Genomic DNA, 21,709 nt, shown 5'->3' with positions numbered 1-21,709 from the left:
GTTCATAGGCAGTGCGATTAAAAAACCACTACGACCTACCTTTCCCCAATAACAACACAAGGATGCTGTAACATTTGGAAAGTGCTGTAAGAAGCATCATCATGCCAATGTTCCGTTAGCATCTCACAATGCCACTAGAAGAAATTCCTAGCATACCTGACAGGGAGTTGTGAAAGACAAATTAACTTGCCTACAAAACATATGCATTAGAAACTAGAATTAAAATTTGGCAAAAGATTATCAAATGTTGATCAAAGTAAAACAAAATTTACCCGAATGAACATTTCCAATTCATGTTTTCTTCTTTTTTCAATCTTCTCTGCTTCATTTTGGCAGGTATGGCACACATAGAGGTGATTCACAGCTGGACCTCCTCCATACCTAGTTATGGTACAAAGTTAAACATTAGTTGCTGACCTGTAACTTCAGTTATGCAACTTGGGTGTCTTTCAGAGATTCACATGCTTGAATCATTCCACGTCATCAGGCTGTAAACCCTTGGAACCTTTAACCGACAGTAAAGAGTCTCTAAACAACTGTACTCCAACCAACAATGTTTGTTTAGTAGCACATCCACTTCCTTTGAAACAATCCAACTTTCAACCAATAAGGTAGAAGTGCTGAGTTCTCTACTCCCCCTAGAAATCACCATAGCTCAGATTTTATATCAGAAGTGTGGAGGATATGTTGAATAGATAGAGTATATAAGTCGGATGGAGAGTTGTGTGTCAATCTACGAAAGATACCAACCCAGGAACAACTTACATTGTGGGGTATAAAACAAACTATGGTGGCCTCTCGGGCAGTAAAGAGTTTAGCACTTCCACCTAACTAGCTGAGGGTTGGATTGTTTAAAAAAAAGGTGGAAGTAGTACTAAACAAACACTGTTTTTAACCTATGGCCATTTAAACAATGTATACTGCTCTTTAAAGTAACTGGAGATTCCCATGATGAGGACCGATGACACATGCATGTGAATCTATGAAAGATCCAATGCAGGAGAAGCAGATGTTATAGAAGAACAGAATTTAAAGAAATGTTTTCTCAGATCGATTTAAAGTTAGGACCGCAAAGCAGGCCCACAAATGGATTTTTGAAGGGTAAAGTTAAGACTTTATACAAGTATAAATTTGTGGCAAATAAACATTACTTTTAAAATGTACTTCAAAATAATCCACTTGGTCCCTCATTACGAGGGGCACAATTAGTTGTCTTTGCACAAACAGCCATTTGTTTTGCTTTGATTTCTGCATTTTTTCCTAGGTAAAGTTTAACAGGTCAAAGCTGTCACAATTTACCTGACCTGTCAAAATTTACCTGGGGAAAAAATGCCTGTAAATTTCTGAGAAGTGCGGAATTTGGTGTGAAAAGCACAAATTCTGCATGCCTATCCACAGTTTTCAGATGTGAAACTTAATTAAAAGCTAATTATGCACCTGGAATAGTCAGAAAGTTCTAGTATTGGATTTCCCCTGCTGTGATAATGACTTCAATCTTATCTGGGCCACCTCGGAATGAGGGCAAGTGAAATAGTCTGGTTTAAAATCCTGAAAAACTTTTTATTTGCATGATACGTTTTCACATGCTTACTGTATGATTTACTTTAAAGCACTACAAATACTTAATACACATGTTGAATATGGTACTTCGGGAACTGCAGAGTTTTCTCCAAATCCAGAGGTAAACATGTAACCAACCACTATATATTCAATGGGGAGTCTTATCACATTACTTTGCTTTAATGCTATTTGTGGCAAATAAGGTCTGGATTTAGCAACTGAAAAACTGTACTTTGAAAAAAAAACATAATATTGAAAACACTTGCCTAGCAAAGATGGGAGCCATGCACTTTAACCTGGAATCTATTTCTGAAAGTGATCTCAAGTGATTGAGAGAAAATAATAGCGTTTTAATTACTCAACTTTTTACTTTTATTTTAAAGGTGCACTTGATGTTTATATGTAATGTAAAAACTACATGCAACTTCTAACTAAAAAAACTGTGAGAAACTCGTATCCTGTTTTGAAGATCCTACCTGCTGTACAAATAGTCCCATATGTTTTGTGGCAGCATAACAACCAGATCTTCCACAAAACCACTCTTTTGGGGAGGAACACCTGCAACAAGAGAAAAAGGAATTATCCCCCTGTAAATCCCTTAAAACACTATCTCTACACCTTGTTTAAGGCGTAAAACTAACATTCAGATTGCTTCAAAGATGAAGCCAGGGCAAATGATGGCATTAGTGACATATATCGTGCCAATAACAATAGCTTAAATCCAGAGGCCTACAAACTGCATCCATAATTTATTTTCCTTAACATACCATCCATATAAAAAAATAACTGTACAATGACACAAGCGTGGTCAACTTTGCAATGAGTTTCCACATGTTCTGGGGAGAGGTAGCACATATTACGATCAATGATGTCAGTGAAAATGTCATGTGTGTGATGCAATATGTGAGTTAATAAGCAGTGTATGGCGAGTGCACAAGCTATAATTGGCTCAGTAAACTATAACTGGTGAATTTAAGAGTTTTGTTTGGTTTTAAAACATTAGGTTTTACCTTATTTCAGCAACTATATCACTATAACCTTTGTTTATTTGAGTGGTGTTCTAGTGTTTGACGTTACCCAGGCCTCAAAAAATCTAAAAAGTTTACTAAATCTGGAGGTCTGGTAACTTGAATAATCTACTTGACCTAACTGTAATGTACTTGTCCTATAAACTGCTTTCAAATTGTGCGATCCTAGGCAAATAATTTATTAGAGCCGCCTTATTCTTCATTATCACATTTGATAGCACCTTCAAATATGTGAGCTCAGCATTTTTGCTGTACAAAAAAACTCGTTTGATTAAACAGACTAAACATTTGCTTCATGGATAATAAGAATCTAGCACATATATAAGGTAAATATGATTCCCGACTCGCCTCTAAGTTCACTAACTGTATTCACTAACAGTATTGCCATCGGGGCGTTGAGTTTCTCAGTTCATGTTTAAAAATTCACTTTTAATAAATACATTACTAAAGCATAAAGTGGAAGTGTACTGTAATTTATAGATAGTAAGCTTCCCATTGAAATGGCCAAAAACGTGCTCACTAACATGCAGTTTTACCGATAAAACTATAAAGTGTATAAACAATAATCTGTGAAAATTGGGTTTCAGCAAACATATTTATTATTTGCACATCACCAAGTAATGTTTTCTGATCGGTTTTCATCCAATTCAAATATATTATTTTATCACACAGTATTGCAAAAAATGGGCTTTCATAACTACGGATATATATTTTGAAATGTTTGTACACTTCACTCATGAGGTATTTAAATGTTGTGTTGTTAGAATAAAAAGCCGACACCCTGCACTTTTTGATTTCACACTCTTTGTACAGCATGTGAGACAGTTCACCTTACAAAATCCTGGACGTCTAGGCCAGAGAAAGAAAAGTAATTGTGAGAATAAGTAAACTGATTTCTGTCTCTGAACACAGACAAATGTGAAAAGATAAAAACAAGATTTAAAGGCATCTGTATTGCCCCTTCACTTTCTAAGTGAACAGAACTCCGGTTCTTTGTCAGCGCGCCAGAATGGGCAAGTATGCCCTAAATATAGCTTAGCCTGATAAAATCTAACTCACCATAGCGAGTGAGCGAGTAGATTTCTTGAGGCATGCGCTAAGATCTTACTAGCATACCTAACTATAATGTCACTCTACCCTCTAGCTTTTCAAACAAAATATAGATTTGTCTAACAAAATGATACTATTTTCAAATTAGGGAGCCGTTAAGTGACTGAGAAGATGGGCATGCTGAGTAATCAAATGTGGAAAGGGGGTGCTGTACTAATTTAGCCGTCTCAATTTAACTATTGTAGCCTCATTAAAAACACAAAATGCTTCAAAATACTAGAAACTCACATCTCCCCTCATATTTGAACCCACTGATGTCATGCCTGCATTTACATTTCAATGCTCATTTATTTGAGCCTGCTTGTCAGCAAAATTTAGTTCAGGGTGCCTCACTTTTGTCTTGAATACAAATTGTTATTGCTCTAGTTGTTCATTCGAACTCTGAGGTGGTGCTGCGATTATTAGATAGTTAACTGATAGACTTCTGCTGGTGTTGGAAGAACATGTTTCAGTCTGCGTATCAGAATGTTTTACTGAAATGGTTGAGGAAGATATTTGAGAACTCAAAGAAAATGTTCTCATTTTAGCTCTCTAGAGCACCTACTATAATGTCAATAACAAAAAGAACCTCATAATGTCTTCATTTAGTACAGTATTCTCTGTAGGTAATGCTTTCAGTTTAACAACTTTGATTACACGTAGACGGCTTCAGGTGTGCCCTTTTTTCAGAAATACCTAACATTAGCACGCTACCTGCTCATTATAAGACTGAGTTAAATGACAGACTGCTGCTGGTGTTAAAAAGACATTTTTTGAAGTCAGCGTGTCAGAATGTTTTATGCACATGGATGAGAAAGATATTTGAAAATTCATAGTAAATGTGACCTCTTTTTGCCTTTTAGAGCACTAACCACTGTTTCTATAATAAATGAACTCTTCTCATTTTGTAAATTACAAAAGGATATGTTGTTAAGTTTTACAGCTTTGATTCCATCAAGAAGGCTTCAGGTGTGCCACACTTTGTCATCAATAGAGAATGATAGTTGTTCATTAGAACACTCTGGGAAGCTGCAGTCGAACACCAGGGAATCAACTCACCAGCTGCTGTCAATGTTGGAAGTACATGGTTTACTCAGAATATCAGGCTTTATTCTCACAGGGTTGAATAAGACACTGTAAACTTAGAGAAACTGTGCTCTTATTTTAGCTTCTGGAGCACCTTCCATGACCTCTATGCGAACATCATGAGAGAAAACAGTTTCTCTTAAACACTATTCATAAAATCAGCAGAGGATCAGTACTTTTCACAGGGTAAAGTCACCCTAGAACACATCAACATCCCTACAAATAATATGGTACAACCAACAAACGATTTTTATTGTGACTAAAATCTGTTATCGTTCATATGTGCACCTTTTTGTGTCGCTAAAACACAGGCTTTCACTACATGCTTAGTTGAAAATAACTTAATTATGTTTTTAATGTTTCTTGTGGAGGGGAAAATAGACAAAAAAAGGGCTATTACTATAATGCTAGCAAGAAAGTGGAGAAAGAATTGACACAGGGCAAGTCCAATTAAATGCGAGGAAAGGACTACTATTCAGTTTTCTTCACTCACTGCCTCCTTAGAAAACATGTTCCTTCAAACATCAGTCAGAATAGTTCTGTTTTCTTTGCTTCCTAAAAAGTAACTAGGATCCATCTTTCAGTGATTTGGGGCCTTGAACTCAAAGGGGTTTGTGCCCAGGCTTTAACCTTTTGAAGCTCTACTGTTCTAAAAGTTTTACAGTAGTTGAATGAAGGGCTGAAAGAGAGATGTAGTATGGAGCCAGGTTTTGTAAGTAGCCCAGGACATTATTCTATACATCCTAAGCAAGGTGCAACAATTCTCAAACTTAATCCACAACTCAACCCGGAGTCAGTCAGCTTTTGCAATTGTGTCTTTACATCAGAGAACCTCAATCAACAACAGATTAGGAAAAATATTAGAAGGGTATACATGTCTGGATTCCACAATGTTTGGCATCGTCAGGATCCAAGAGGACAGTCAACGAGCATAAGCCTACAGGCAACACCAGTGAACATTTCCAAAATTTATCATAAGTAGAGTTGAACTAAAAGCCACATGTAAATAAACAAATTGTTAATCTCTAAAAAGCACAAAAACATTACTAATACAAACAAACGCACATCCACCTTTTAGTAACCGATCAAAAACCACTCAAATTTGGGAAATAAAATTCACTGGCAACTTTTTAATAACAAATCAACAAATCAATATTGTAAAACAAAAAACAACTCACCGCCATGCATGCACAGAAAGTCATTGTTTGAAATGGGTCCTGGCTCTGCGAAAGTCTTAAACTTATTCAGCCATTCTCGAGAAATGTAAAATTGCAAGAGGCTCGGCTCCATCATGGTCAGGAGACTTGATACTCTTCGCCTCTCTTTTTGAGCATCTTCACTAGTCTTTCTGAAAAGTAAGCAAAAGTCAAATGTAATTCTTACTGTAAAAGTAGAAGCAACATCACTTGCTAGCTAGAACACGAAGACAAAGCAAAAAAACTGTGTGCACTTAGGGTAGAATGGCCTTGAAGGGAGGTGTATATCGATGGGGAGGGGAGGGGGGAGGAGAGCAGGATGTGCATGAGACTTTAATGTTTTACTAATGATGGAGGGGCTTTATGCCAAGCACTGGCGGAGGACGACTCCTTACTCTTTCGGGGAGGGGGTGGAGGGGGCGGTGCGGCATGGGTGGTTTGAGAACAAAAGTGCCAGAGGCTGTCACAGATGTCCTGCATCCCCACCCCATTGACATCAGTTGTGCAGTGTCTACAAAGGAGCTGTAAACCCATCCTCTGTGATATTGGACTATACTGTACTATAATGGCTCATCACTGGGTGACGTGTTTGGATAGTTGATATTGTTTGACACATGATGCCACAGTGTGAGTTGAAAGGGCTACATATATAAGTTCTATGAGTCATCAAGAGTTACAACTTTTTTGCAGCATGGAAACAAGTAATCTGTACTGATTTAATATATTTTTCTTTTTATCGCTAACCCCCGACTCCCCCATTACATTTCTCCCCTAGAAGCTGTTTTTAATCAGATACAGTTTATTACATGACCCCCGCAATTTCTGGGCATCCTACATCTTCATAAAGATCTGGCGCATTCAATCCTGAAACAGGTGAGCAAATCTCGGATTTAATTATAAAATGAGAAATAAGCATGATAGGCTTGGTTGCCCTATGCAGAGACATCACAACTGGTGTAAAACTAACTGATTTTATAGATTACTGTTCCTAGCGAATGTATTTGCACTCCGATGCATCACAGATTGGTCCGAGGACTTAAAATTAAAAAAGTTATATTTTAAACCCACATCAAACATGTCTTCAATTACATTAAACACATTCTGAACAAGTATTGTCCTCACCTCCAGGCAAGAGAGAATGATTTCCTAGTTCTCTCTAAAGGGCATTTCAATTATGTTAAGGAAAATGAGACTATGATCATTCCACCTAAAGGAGAAAAACGACTTTTTTGTTACACTAATTTTGCAATGACTGTTCATTTACTAAAGGTTAATATTTTCCTCCTTGCTTCCCATTGGACATTTATATGAGAACATCTGACTTCAGATAGCTTTGGGTCTTTAAGCATGGCTCTATACAGTGTTTTGCAGGTATGAAATCTAAGCAAATGAGTGGTAGTTTATGCACCACAACAGGCCAAATCAGGATCAGGTCTGGATTTAAAACATGAAAAAAGATCGAATTTGGAAGGTACTGTTGTAGTCATTTTCAAAGATTTCCTGAGAACAAAAATGTGGTCTGGTTAATATTTATGGTGATTGGTAGTATTTTATTGTATTTAAATTAATTAACTATAAAATAACAGACTAAAGAATAATTCATAAAATCATTATAAAATCGGGACTCAATTTCTGTGCAACAGCCTCTAGTTATACTTTGGAATAGATAACAGCGTATTATTATTACTAAGTAAAAGTACCTGGTTTTGTCAAGCTTGCTTATAAAACGGCTCGTTGGAGTAGAGAAGCAACATCTTGTTGCTTCCTTGACAGTTCGTACATTGTCCTCAAAGAAGGAGGACTGGCACAGATACTTCCTCCTCAGGCCTAATACATTTGGACAAATGCACAGTATGTGTTCCAAAGTTTCAGATTTTTTGTCACACAGTCTACAGCGAATGTCAGTGCCCAATCACTTGGTCCAAGAGCTTTAAAATTCAGCGCTGGAGATACACAGCAGTTGGAACCAAAGATATTTGATCTTTTGAGCAACCTCGAGGCCTGAGTTGAGATACAGCTGTTTTAAAACATGCTGCGGTCTAAGAGTAAGTATGTTTAGAAGTCTTTCTGACGACAAGAGTATGAAGCTGAGGTTTTTTAGTACATTTTGGAAGGCTTGATAAGTCAGCCAGAGAAGGTTGTTTGAAGTTGGCAAGGCATTTCTCAATAGTGCAATACTGCCCACTTAGGAAGGATATAGAAAACCACTTTTGAATGAGATTCAGGTTATTATAATTGAACATCTTTGAAGGTACAATTTGTGTCAATACTGACGGCCCTTGCTAAGTTGGTGTTCGTCAAATGAATGTGTTAAAAAATGGCCCAGCTTCAAAGCTGTCTCACTAATCAATGATTCAATCATATCACTTGTAAAGCGTACTACTTACCCGTGAGGGTCTCAAGGCGCCGGGGGTTGGGGGGGGGGTGCTGCTACTGTTTGAAGAGCCAGGTCTTGAGGAGTCTTCTGAAGGTCAGTAGGTCTTGGGTTTGCCGTAGGTGGGTGGGGAGGGTGTTCCAGGTCTTGGCGGCGAGGTGGGAGAAACATTTGCCGCCGTTCTTTGGATGCGGGGGACAGCGGCGAGGGCGTGGCCGGCGGGGCGGAGCTTGCGGGTGGGGGTGTAGAAGCTGAGTCGTCTGTTGAGGTGTGCTTGGCCGGTGTTGTGGAGTGCTTTGTGTGCGTGGGTGAGGAGCTTGAAAGTTATCCTCTTATAGACGGGGAGCCAGTGCAGATCTCTCATGTGAGGTGTGATGTGGCTGCGTCGGGGATGTCAAGGATCAGGCATGCAGAGGCGTTCTGGATGCGTTGCAGCCGTCTCAGGAGTTTGGCCAAGGTTCCTGCGTAGAGGGCGTTTCCGTAGTCCAATCTGCTCCTGACGAGGGCCTGGGTGACCGTTCTTCTCGTTTCGGTGGGGATCCATTTGTAGATCCTGCGGAGAGTGTTGAAGCAGGAGGCGGAGACGGCGTTGACCTGCTTAGTCATGGAGAGGGTGGAGTCGAGGATGACCCCTAGGTTGCGTGCGTGGTCGGTGGGTGTTGGGGCTGTTCCCAGTGTGGTCAGCCACCAGAGGCTTCCAAGGCCCAAGGGGTGGATCCGAGGATGAGGACCGCCGTCTTGTCCGCGTTCAGCTTCAGTCGGCTGTTCCTCATCCATTCGGCGACGGCCTACATTCCTTCGTGGAGGTTGGTCTTGGCGGTGTGAGGGTCTTTGGTGAGGGAGAGGATCAGCTGGGTGTCATCGGCGTAGGAGATGATGTTGAGGTCGTGCTGTCAGGCAACATGGCCGAGAGGTGCCATGTAGATGTTGAACAGCGTTGTGATGAGGCCTGGGTACACCGATGATCTCGGTGGCATTGGAGCGGAAGGGGGGAGGCGGACGCTCTGTGTTCTGCCGGAGAGGGAGGGTATGGTCCAGTCCAGGGCCTTCTCTTGGATCCCGGCGTCGTGTAGTGTGCGGTGGCAGACCGTGTCGAAGGTGGCTGACAGGTCCAGGAGGATGAGGGCCGCTGTTTCTCCGTTGTCTAGCAGGGTCCTGATGTCATCAGTGGCAGCGATGAGGGTGGTTTTGGTGCTGTGGTTGCTGCGGAACCCGGACTGGGACGGGTACAGGATGCTGTTCTCCTCAAGGTAGTGGGTCAGTTGTTAGTTGCGTTTTTTTCGATGACCTTCGCCGGGAACGGGAGCCGGGAGATGGGCCGAAAGTTTTTGAGGTCCGCCTTGGGTTTCTTGAGTAAGGCGTTGATCTCTGCGTGCTTCCAGCTTCCCAAGAAGGTTGCTGTCTCGAAGGAGATGTTGATTAATTACCGGAGATGGGGTACAATGGCTGTGCCGACTTTGTTGAAGACGTGGTGTGGGCAAGGGTCTAGCGGTGATCCGGAGTGGATGGTGTTCATGATTTTGCTGGTGTCCTCGTCGTTGATGTTGGTCCTAACACACTTACAGAGTTGAAGATAGAACATCCCGTTTGAGCTGGCTGCCTCTGTTCTCCTTCTGAGAGTGGAATGTAACGATTCAAGGCAAGAAGACCACATTAAGCGCCAGGATGATGATGATAATGAGATGATGTGTATTTGCTCACCACGTCAGACTGAAACCAGTCTTGTCTGAGAGTGTGATTCCTGCACCCAATGTGCTAATGATTGTAAAATGGTCAAATGAACACTGGGGGCAAAATGTGAAAGCACACTCAAGAGCAACTCAATTGAGCTTTGTTATCATGGCCCAAGAAGGCTTTCTAAACTGCCAACATCGGTTTCTGATGGGGGAGAGCACTCCCAACCACAGTGTACATCAAAAAATGGGGAGGGGGGGGGGGGGAGTAAAGAACTAAAGAGGAAATGAGGGAAGACATTTCTGTGGTAACAGAGAGATCTAGACTGGACAGAGGAGAGACGTACAAGTAGGGAGAATGCCAAAAGACTTTAGACATGAGCAGTCAATAATCTGGATATGGCAGATATGTACATTCTTGACTTTGAGGAACAATGGGACCATTGCGATCACATTGATGAAAACTCTGGGAGGCAGATCGGACATGCAAATCTACACCCATACTGTAAGGGCCTGACAAGTAGGTTTTTAATCCTGGTTACTCTGACAATAGTATCTTTAGCTTTAGATGGAGGTAAAAAAAGGGTCCTTCTTTAAATATTATATATTTTTCCCAAAGCTTGGTGCGCTGACCTGTGACGCACAAGTTACTTACCTTCAGTAACAATATATCTGTAAGAAACATTAGTAGTGATAGATTCCTTACCTTAGAATTACCCCCAGGCGTCAGAAAGTTCTTCGTCAGCAGTAGGCGTGTCGGTAGGCGTTGTCGTGAGTCTCCGCGTGTGTCGTTGGCGCCGGGATGACGTCGCCGGAGCTATTTAGACACGCCCACGCGCACTGACATCAGTTCTGTGCACCACTTTCCGCGCCAAGAACGCAGAGCCATGCAAGAAACTGACCACTGGTACCATGAAACTAGGGCCCTGAAAGGGATGACCATAACCCTAGAAATCGGTTCGCAGAATGGGGAGGATGGGTGGGGCAGGAAGGAATCTATCACTACTAATGTTTCTTACAGATATATCGTTACTGAAGGTTAGTAACTTGTGCATCTGAAAGAAACACGTAGTGATAGATTTCTTACCTTAGAATAGATACCCCAGCAATACCAACCCCGGTGGTGGGTCTGCGGACCAAGATCACACCAGAAAGTCCTACAGCACAGAACGGCCAAAGAAGTCGTCTCTCCGGACTTGGCTGTCCAGACAGTAGTGTTTGGTAAACGTGTGCAGCGAGACCCACGTAGCTGCCTGACAGATGTCATGCAAGGGAACTCCCCATCCCAGAGCAGTAGCGGCTGCCGTCACCTGGTAGAGTGGGCGCTCAACCCCACCGGAGGCTTCTTTTTAGCCAAGGAGTAACACGCCTTTATGCACAGAACGACCCACCGAGAGATGGTCCGCTTGTGCACAGCCCGACCTTTCTTGGCGCCCACATAGCCCACAAAGAGCTGGGCATCCACCCGGAACTGTTGCGTGCGGTCCAAATAGAAAGAGAGCAAATGTTTGGGGTCTAGACGGTGGAGCCTCTCTTCCTCTTTTGAGGGATGCGGAGGCAGAAAAAAGGTGGGCAAAGTGATGGTCTGCCCGATGTGAAAGGCAGTGACAACCTTTGGCAGAAAAGAAGGACGAGTCCTTAGAACAACTTTGTCCGGATGGACAAAGAGAAAAGGAGTCTTAGAAGAAAGAGCCTGGAGCTCACTCACCCTTCTTGCAGAGGTGATGGCAACCAGGAAAGCAGTTTTTAGAGTGAGGAGACAAAGAGGGCAATTGTGAATTGGCTCAAAGGGAGCACACAACAGAAAAGTAAGAACTAGATTCAAGTCCCACTGAGGCATCACAACAGGAACAGGAGGAAACGTGTGTGATGCCTTTCAAGAATCTATTTACAACAGCGGACTTGAAAAGCGAAGGCTGATCTGGAAGCCTTAAAAAAGGTGGAAATGGCCGAGAGATAGCCCTTGATAGTGCCTAGAGCAGAGCCCTGCTGGGCCAAAGAGAGAAGAAAAAAGAAGAACCTCTGAAAGAGGGGTAGAAAGGGGATCTACAGATCTGCTGTGCACCATGCCACAAATTGATTCCACCTGCAGGCGTATACGGTCTTAGTAGAGACACGACTGGCTGCCAAGATAACATAACAGACTTCTGGTGGCAGGTCGAAAGACATCAACTGCCGCCGCTCAATCTCCACGCAAGGAGGTGGAGACTGGACAGGTTCGGGTGGAAGACTGTCCCCTGCGACAGAAGATCCTCCCGAAGAGGCAGATGGATCGAGGGATCGATGCTCAGACTGAGTAGCTCGAGAAATCATGCTCTTCAAGCATAGTCCTGAGCCACAAGGATGACTTGGGCCTGGCCGCGCCTGGTCTTCTTTAGCACTTTGGGCAGTAGTGGTATAGGTGGAAAAGCGTACAACAGACCGCAACTCGACTCGTGACGAAAAGCGTCGCCGAGCGACTGCCGCCTTGGAAATTCCAACACGCAGAACTGATGACATTGCGCTTTCTCTTCGGTGGCATATAGATCTAACCAAGGCTCTCCCCATTGCTGAAAGAGACCTTGCGCCACGTCTGAGTTCAGACGCCATTCGTGATCCATCATGCACCGGCGGCTGAGTTCGTCCGACCTGGCGTTCAGAGAACCTGCCAGGTGTGGAACCATCAGGGACATGCTCTGATGTTCCAGCCAAGCCCAGAGGCGCAGAGCCTCTTGTCAAAGGGTCCACGACTTCACCCCGCCCTGTTTGTTGCAGTACCACATGGCAGTGGTGTTGTCGGTGAGCACCTGCACTACTCTCCCCATGACAGAAGGAAGGAATACCTTCAGTGCAAGCCGGATCGCCTGAAGCTCCAGAAGGTTGATGTGGAACTTGGATTCCGCCGGAGAACGGAGGCCTCTGATCTCCGCCTCCCCCATGTGGCAGCCTCTTCCCAGAAGGGACTCGTTCGTCACAACTGTATGTTCCGGTTGGGTAAGGGAGAGGGATCTGCCATTGACCCAATCGCGATTCGTGAGCCACCACTGCAATTGCCGTGCAGTGCCCTCCGAGATCTGGCCGTGATCGGACAGGTTGCCCTGATGCTGTGGCCACTGGAACTTCAGGTCCCACTGCAGAGCCCGCATATGCCATCTGGCATGATCCACCAGCACGATGCAGGAGGCCATCAGACCCAGTAGTCGAAGGGTCATCCTGACCGAAACCCCGGACAGAGGCTGAAATATCGGAATCATAGCCTGAATTTCCCGGACTTGCTGCTCAGGAGGATAAACCTGAAACTGCACAGAGTCCAGAACCACTCTGATGAAAAGGAGCTTCTGTGAGGGAATCAGATGCGACTTTAGCATTTTGATGGAGAACCCCAGCAAATGCAGGAGGTCGGCTGTAGTCTGGAGATGGGAAACAACTGCCTGGGGCGAGCCCGCCTTCAAAGCCAGTCGTCGAAATAGGGGAAGACTGAAACCCCTGATCTGCTCAGATGAGCTGCGACCATCGCCATCCCTTTCATGAACACCCGAGGGGCGCTGGTGAGGCCAAAGGGGAGCACGGTGAACTGAAAGTTATCGTGGCCTACCGTGAATCGCAGATAGCGCCTGTGGGCAGGCAGGATGGGAATATGAAAATAGGCGTCCTGCAAGTCCAGTCTAGCAGGCCTAGGGCAGACAAGACCTGAGAAAGTGTGAGCATCTTGAACTTCTCCTTTCGGGAATAGCAACCACAAACTACTTCTGGCATAGGAACGCGCTTGATGGCCCCCTTGGCCAAGAGGGCCGCAACTTCCTGCTGGAGAAGCGCCAAGTGTTCCCCGGACATGCAGTGGTACTGAGGTGGCATGGCTGGAGGGGTTGTCTCGAAGGGAAGGGGGTAGCCCCTTCAGAGAATTTGCAGCACCCATTTAGCCGAAGTTATCACGCGCCAGTGGTGGAGATGATGGCGCATTCGTCCACCCACTGGCGTCTGATGGGCCTGAAAGGTCAGACTAGGAAGGCTTCTAAGTGTATGCTGCGGGGGTGGAAGTGGACTGACTCGCCTGCTGGCCCCCTAAACCGCCTCAACGGTTCCCACATGCGCGACCACGCTGAGGTTGTTGCTGCTGTGGTCTGTGGCTCTGTGAACGCTGTGGGGCACTCCTTCCTTACAAAGGAATTGACTCGATGCACAGCGAATTTATAGAGTGTATGAAGTTAATTTTTGGGTGCATTCACAGTATCGTCGCGTATCCCATGGCGTAAAACTGTAAACTAAATGATAGTGGGATCAGTGGGTCACTGTCCCATCCTGTGATGCACACACTACTTCCTCTCCTAAGAAAGAGGTTCCAGAATTTGTTCTTCAGTTTCAAGTGTGCTTTTATTCAGCAGTATTTGGTTAATTTCTTCTTAAATAAATCATTTGTTCATTTTTGCGACATTTTTACAAATATTCGTTACATATTTAATACGTCAGCACTGTCCTTTTGTTTGGCATCCAATGCATTTCGAGGCCTATCCGCCTCTTCATCAGGGAAAGGATACTGAAATAAAGTGAAACATGGGTCATGATGAGTGTTAAGGTGGATCGATGGGGTGGGGGTGTTGTTTGGGATTTAAACGTGAGGGGGTAGAGGGGTTGTGGTTGGAAACGTGGCATATTATGGTGGCACCTTAAAAAATGATCCAAAACCTGTGTAGAGTGGTGGAAGATGTTCGTAATCATGCTTACGTGCGCCGCTTTTCTGTGTGGTCATGCAGTCTGTAAATCAAAAACGCTAGTAAGAACGGAAATGCACATCGCTTAGATGAAGGCTTACAAAATATTAACGGACCGTGAGGCTACCGGGGTGTCTAAAGACTGACCTGTTAGTAAGTGCCGGTTTCGCCAGGAGGGTTCCGAGCTTCCGCGCTAGTCCGAGCGGGAGTGTCAGTGTCGGTTTAGTAGTTGGGTCATGTGAGATACTTGCGATCACGTGATCATGGAAAGTGAGAAAAGCCTCGATGGGGCAGTGTTGGGTCGTGTGTTAGTCGGGTTCCCTGTAAATCGATATCACAGTGGGAATCTATATAGATGGGCTTCCTACATATAATTATCAAAAAACACAGGTGAAAATATAATACACAAGAAAAAATTATTAAGGGATGAAAACGGTAAGAGATGGCAGTGAAAAACAAATATCCATAATTAAACGTGAATGTACACAGGAATCCCATTATTGCTCCAGTAATGGGTTGACAACATTATTCATGTTCATAAATAGCAAGAGAGTTCAATTCTTTCATTGAGCCCAGATGGCTTCTGGGTCGATAGTCTTTGAATCCAAACATTTTCGCGTTGCAAGAGATATTTGGTGTTGTCTCTACCTTCAACTTTCATGATAGTTTCCAATACAATGAATTTCAATTGTGAAACATTATGAGTATGTTCTTGAAAATGCATAGCAACAGCAGATTTACTGTTCTTTGATCGTATGTTCGATTTGTGTTCAATCAACCTTGTCTTGATTTTTCGTTCAGTTTTGCCAACGTAGTTTTCCACATGGGCATTTTAGGGCGTAGATGAGATTACTTGAGTCGCACGTGGCATTCACTTGTAGTTTTATTGTATGGCCTCTCATGGGGTGACTAATTATATTTCCCTTCATGACGTTATTGCAATTCCCGCAATTTAAACATGGTTTAGTACCCGTGTAGTTTGTAGTTGGAGTGTGTCTGTATTGAACTAGTTCACCAATGTTCGGTGCCCTTGACAACATTATTCATGTTCATAAATACATCCCATCGATCCACCTTAACACTCATCATGACCCATGTTTCACTTTATTTCAGTATCCTTTCCCTGATGAAGAGGCGGATAGGCCTCGAAATGCATTGGATGCCAAACAAAAGGACAGTGCTGACATATTAAATATGTAACGAATATTTGTAAAAATGTCGCAAAAATGAACAAATGATTTATTTAAGAAGAAATTAACCAAATACTGCTGAATAAAAGCACACTTGAAACTGAAGAACAAATTCTGGAACCTCTTTCTTAGGAGAGGAAGTAGTGTGTGCATCACAGGATGGGACAGTGACCCACTGATCCCACTATCATTTAGTTTACAGTTTTACGCCGTGGGATACGCGACGATACTGTGAATGCACCCAAAAATTAACTTCATACACTCTATAAATTCGCTGTGCATCGAGTCAATTCCTTTGTTATATAGTTCGTATCCACGACAGATAGCACGCTCATAAAAACCAACATGAACACTTACGAAGACATTGCTAAAAGCACGGAGGCCAGAGCCTCAACTTTTGCATTTAAACCAGACGAAGCTGATCGCATTTACGCACTGATCAGGGAAGAAAATGCACAGGAAACCACTACCCGCTCCAAAGAACAGCATATCAGACAACTAATATACCTAAGCAAGAGACGTATAAACCAGCAATTGCATGCCACCACACTGGTTAAATATCATCGTAATCAACGCATACCAAGGGGACTACGGATTGCCCTCAAACCATCCCTGTGCAAGAACTCCCAAAAATTCCAGGATAAATGGTACGAAATTTTGAATAAATGTTCCTTGGACCTCATCCTCCTGATCATCGAGGAATTATCCGGAATATTGGAAGAACTCACCATTGAGATCACACAAACGTCCACAGAATTATCTAAAATGCTATCGGAAGAAGAGTTGAATACTATCCTAGAAGACATAAAAACACAAATGGAGAAACATACCAACGACATAAACGAACGCAAAATCCGGAAATACAAGAGGGACACCCTCGACTACCGATTGGGAGAGGTATACACATGGGCGGACATATACGCCCAAAAAAGAAGGAACAGACCATACAACTCACAGACAGACACATCGTCATCGGGCAGCGATAATTCTCAACGAGCTAGACGAGCTCAACCCACAAGAACCCACCCAGAGACAGATCAAGCACAGCAACCTACCACGAGCCAACCTCTAGAACCAAACTCTATTTTAGAGCAGGGTCAGTCACAAAGAGGCGACCCAGGAGAGGACAGAGTAAAGGACAAAGAGAAAGAAAAAGAAAAAGAGAGGGAGAAAGAACCACCAATCACGAGGAGTACAGCGGGAACGATCAAGGACAAGAAATCCACGAAAAAATTAATCCAGACCAACTTGTCATCAACATCAGCAAATACAAATTAACTCAACACGAAGAAAGACTCTTACAAAAAGGTACTTCATTCGTACCCACCACCCACACAGACAACTTAGAACTGGAAGTAAGTTTTTTAAAACTTATGCGGAAGCTGCGGCTACGCCATTTTTTTGACAACGTGGTGCCCAAACCACCCAAAGATGAACCAGATCAATTACTAGGATTACGACCTCACAGTACCTTTCAACCACCCATAAGTCATAAAACACTGGACCTCTTTGAAAACAGAGTCAAGGAAGACTTAACCAAGATCAAACATGGCAAGAAACATCACAAAAACATCACACAGAAAGATAAAGACACACTAAAAAGGATTTCGACAAACGAGCGAATCAAATGCATAAAAGCTGACAAAGGGGGAGCCCTAGTTATTATGGACCAAAGCATGTATAACCTAAAAGTCATGGAACACATCACCGATACAAACACCTACATGAAATTGGATAACAACCCAACCATGGAATTCACAAAACTATTGACAACCCTTTTAGAAAAGGCACACGAACAAGGCATTATTAATGAACGCACAAAGAAATTCTTGACTAAACCTAACCCAAAAAGTCCCACCCTGAGAATGGTGCCGAAAATACACAAAAATCTGATGGACCCTCCCATGAGACCCATAGTCTCTACATGTGGAAGCATCCACGAACCCGTGGGACAACTAATAGATAAGTATTTACAACCGGCAGTACAATCTATGAGGACATACACGAAGGACACCACTGATTTCATTTCAAAACTAAACAACATTGAAATAAATCCAGAGGAGAAACTAATTCTATGTACAGCTGATGTACGCTCACTGTATACATCTATACCCCACTCCTTGGGCATTGAAGCAATCGAGAAAACCTTGTTAGATTCCTCCATAGAAAGTGGATTCCAAACATTTTTGATGGAACTAATGTTATTCACCCTCTATCAGAGTTACTTTAAATACCAAGACACCTGGTATTTACAATTGGTTGGCATGGCCATGGGCAACTCGGCAGCACCCGTATATGCTAATCTTTTCATGCAACAATTCGAAGAAACCCACATTTTCTCAAAAACGGAGTGGACGGACAACCTAATATTACTAACCAGATACATTGACGATATTTTTATCGTATGGAAAAACAGCAAAGAGAAACTAATAAACCTGCTAACCGAATTCAACTTGATTGATGAAAGGATCCAATTAACTTGGGAAATATCCGAAACAAGTGTCAATTTTTTGGACGTCAAAGTCACAGTCAACCCTCAAGGATTTGAGACAGACTTATTCACGAAGCCCACAGACAGGAACAACATGCTTCACTTTTCAAGTTTTCATGAACCTAACCTGATAAAACACCTTCCATTTTCCCAAATGGCGCGCGCCAAAAGAATAACATCAGATTCCCACAAATCAACGTTGAGAATCACTGAAGTAGCCCAGAAATTCCACCAAAGAGGATATCCCCAAGAAATAATTAAGGAATCCACCAATAAGATTCTCAAAATAGAAAGATCTAAACTCCTACAACCGAGAAAGGAAAAATCACAAGCCCGCATAGTGGCGGTTTCAAAATATTCAACTGCCAGTTCTAAATTCAAAAGCATAATATACCAACACTGGCCACTACTCAATCTGGAACCAGATTTCAACCAGGTCTTCAGGGAACCTCCTTGTTTGCATTTACAAGGGCATCGAACATTGGTGAACTAGTTCAATACAGACACACTCCAACTACAAACTACACGGGTACTAAACCATGTTTAAATTGCGGGAATTGCAATAACGTCATGAAGGGAAATATAATTAGTCACCCCATGAGAGGCCATACAATAAAACTACAAGTGAATGCCACGTGCGACTCAAGTAATCTCATCTACGCCCTAAAATGCCCATGTGGAAAACTCTACGTTGGCAAAACTGAACGAAAAATCAAGACAAGGTTTATTGAACACAAATCGAACATACGATTAAAGAACAGTAAATCTGCTGTTGCTATGCATTTTCAAGAACATACTCATAATGTTTCACAATTGAAATTCATTGTATTGGAAACTATCATGAAAGTTGAAGGTAGAGACAACACCAAATATCTCTTGCAACGCGAAAATGTTTGGATTCAAAGACTATCGACCCAGAAGCCATCTGGGCTCAATGAAAGAATTGAACTCTCTTGCTATTTATGAACATGAATAATGTTGTCAACCCATTATTGGAGCAATAATGGGATTCCTGTGTACATTCACGTTTAATTATGGATATTTGTTTTTCACTGCCATCTCTTACCGTTTTTATCCCTTAATAATTTTTTCTTGTGTATTATATTTTCACCTGTGTTTTTTGATAATTATATGTAGGAAGCCCATCTATATAGATTCCCACTGTGATATCGATTTACAGGGAACCCGACTAACACACGACCCAACACTGCCCCATCGAGGCTTTTCTCACTTTCCATGATCACGTGATCGCAAGTATCTCACATGACCCAACTACTAAACCGACACTGACACTCCCGCTCGGACTAGCGCGGAAGCTCGGAACCCTCCTGGCGAAACCGGCACTTACTAACAGGTCAGTCTTTAGACACCCCGGTAGCCTCACGGTCCGTTAATATTTTGTAAGCCTTCATCTAAGCGATGTGCATTTCCGTTCTTACTAGCGTTTTTGATTTACAGACTGCATGACCACACAGAAAAGCGGCGCACGTAAGCATGATTACTGACATCTTCCACCACTCTACACAGGTTTTGGATCATTTTTTAAGGTGCCACCATAATATGCCACGTTTCCAACCACAACCCCTCTCCCCCCCTCACGTTTAAATCCCAAACAACACCCCCACCCCATCGATCCACCTTAACACTCATCATGACCCATGTTTCACTTTATTTCAGTATCCTTTCCCTGATGAAGAGGCGGATAGGCCTCGAAATGCATTGGATGCCAAACAAAAGGACAGTGCTGACATATTAAATATGTAACGAATATTTGTAAAAATGTCGCAAAAATGAACAAATGATTTATTTAAGAAGAAATTAACCAAATACTGCTGAATAAAAGCACACTTGAAACTGAAGAACAAATTCTGGAACCTCTTTCTTAGGAGAGGAAGTAGTGTGTGCATCACAGGATGGGACAGTGACCCACTGATCCCACTATCATTTAGTTTGCACTCCTTCCTTAGCCACGAAAGGAACAAAAAGCAGAAGGCGAAGGAGGCCGAGTGGCCAAGAGGCCCAAGGACTTGGCCGTAGCCCAGGAGTCCTTGAAGCGCTCCAACGCCCTATCTGTCTTATGGCCAAAAAGGCGAATGCTATCAAAGGGCATGGCCATCAGAATGTTCTGGACAACCCCTGGGAAGCCAGTTGTCCACAACCAGGCATGGCGCCAAAGTGCCACCGTCGTGGAAATCGACCTACCCAGTGAGTTGGCGGTGTCTAGCCCACAACGTATGGTGAACTTTGCTACGTCTCTCCCGGCTGCAATCACCTGGAAAATAACTATCTGGACCTCCTCCGGGCAGTTAGGCAGCACCTGCACAACCATGTCCCACAGAGAGTGGGTATGACGGCCCAAGAGGCATGCGTTGTTCAACGACCGCAGCCCTAGGGTGGCAGATGAAAACAGTTTCTTACCAAACTGATCCAGCCTTTTGGATTCCCTATCCGGAGGTGCGGTAGGGAATGTGCTCTGGGATGTAGAGGCTTGGACAACCAAGCTCTCTGGGGTGGGGTGTTGGGTAAGGAAGAGGGGGTCGCTCGATGCCATCGGGCCACGTTCCTATCCACAGGGGCCCGTGTGTTGGGCCTGGACCAGGTGCCCAAAAGAACATCAGATAGAGCTTCATTAAAGGGCAGCAAAGGCTCCGAAGAGGTAGCCGCCAGTTGGAGCACTTCTGTCAGGAGATTAGTCCTGACGGCTACCGTAGGGAGTTCGAGGTGGAGAGCCTCGGCCGCCCTACGTAACACCACTGCATAACTGTCTCCTTCCTCCGTAGCCACAGTAGGAGGAGACAGCAGGTCAGGCGAGGTGTCATGACCACTGGCCTCTCCTAAATCCTCTGTGCAGTCCGGATCATAAGCACAGTCCTGTGCTAGAGGGTTTTTAGACCCCTCCCAGTCCTCCCCTTCCTCTGAAGTCTGTGGAACAGGCTCAAAATAAGGAGGAGGGACATAGGGCACAAAAGGGCCCATTGGCGTCTGGCGACGTCGATCCAGCACCGTGTCCGGGTCGGGGCTGAACCTGAGGAGGATGTCATCCCGAGGAGTGGGCGACGTCGAAGCGATGCCGCGGAGACCGGCGCAGATGGAGTTGTCACCAGGTCAACCGGCGTCGCTCGGGATCTGATCCCGGATCCTTGGGGGGCCTGCAGCGTCAGGCCGGAGCCGCCGGTGAGGTCGGAGCGATACCGGGGCCATCGGAGATGGCAAAGCAGGACCCCCAGTCGAGCCCGCCGGTGCACCAGCGGGGCCAGACGGCCCAAAAAATTGGGCCATGGCAGCAAGAAACTCTTGCACCTGATCAGGCATCGCCCCTGCACCCGGGAAGGGG

The 21,709-nt window shown here is 43.8% G+C and overlaps 1 protein-coding gene across 4 annotated transcripts in view; it reads right to left on the bottom strand.

Annotated features, from left to right (window-relative positions):
- USP33 (ubiquitin specific peptidase 33) overlaps positions 1-21,709 on the bottom strand; it is a 372,522-nt gene that overhangs the window by 82,765 nt on the left and 268,048 nt on the right. For all 4 annotated transcript variants that reach the window (XM_078645171.1, XM_078645190.1, XM_078645199.1 and 1 more), the window contains 3 exons: positions 5,942-6,111; positions 2,037-2,118; positions 273-381 (listed from right to left, as the gene is read on the bottom strand). In XM_078645171.1, coding sequence (XP_078501297.1) covers positions 273-381; positions 2,037-2,118; positions 5,942-6,111 — 361 coding nt within the window. The remainder of the gene's footprint in view (positions 1-272; positions 382-2,036; positions 2,119-5,941; positions 6,112-21,709) is intronic.

This window comes from Lissotriton helveticus, chromosome 1_1 (assembly GCF_964261635.1).
Source record: "Lissotriton helveticus chromosome 1_1, aLisHel1.1, whole genome shotgun sequence".
Classification (NCBI taxonomy): Eukaryota; Metazoa; Chordata; class Amphibia; order Caudata; family Salamandridae; genus Lissotriton; species Lissotriton helveticus.
This window is presented reverse-complemented; position numbering and strand designations above follow the sequence as displayed.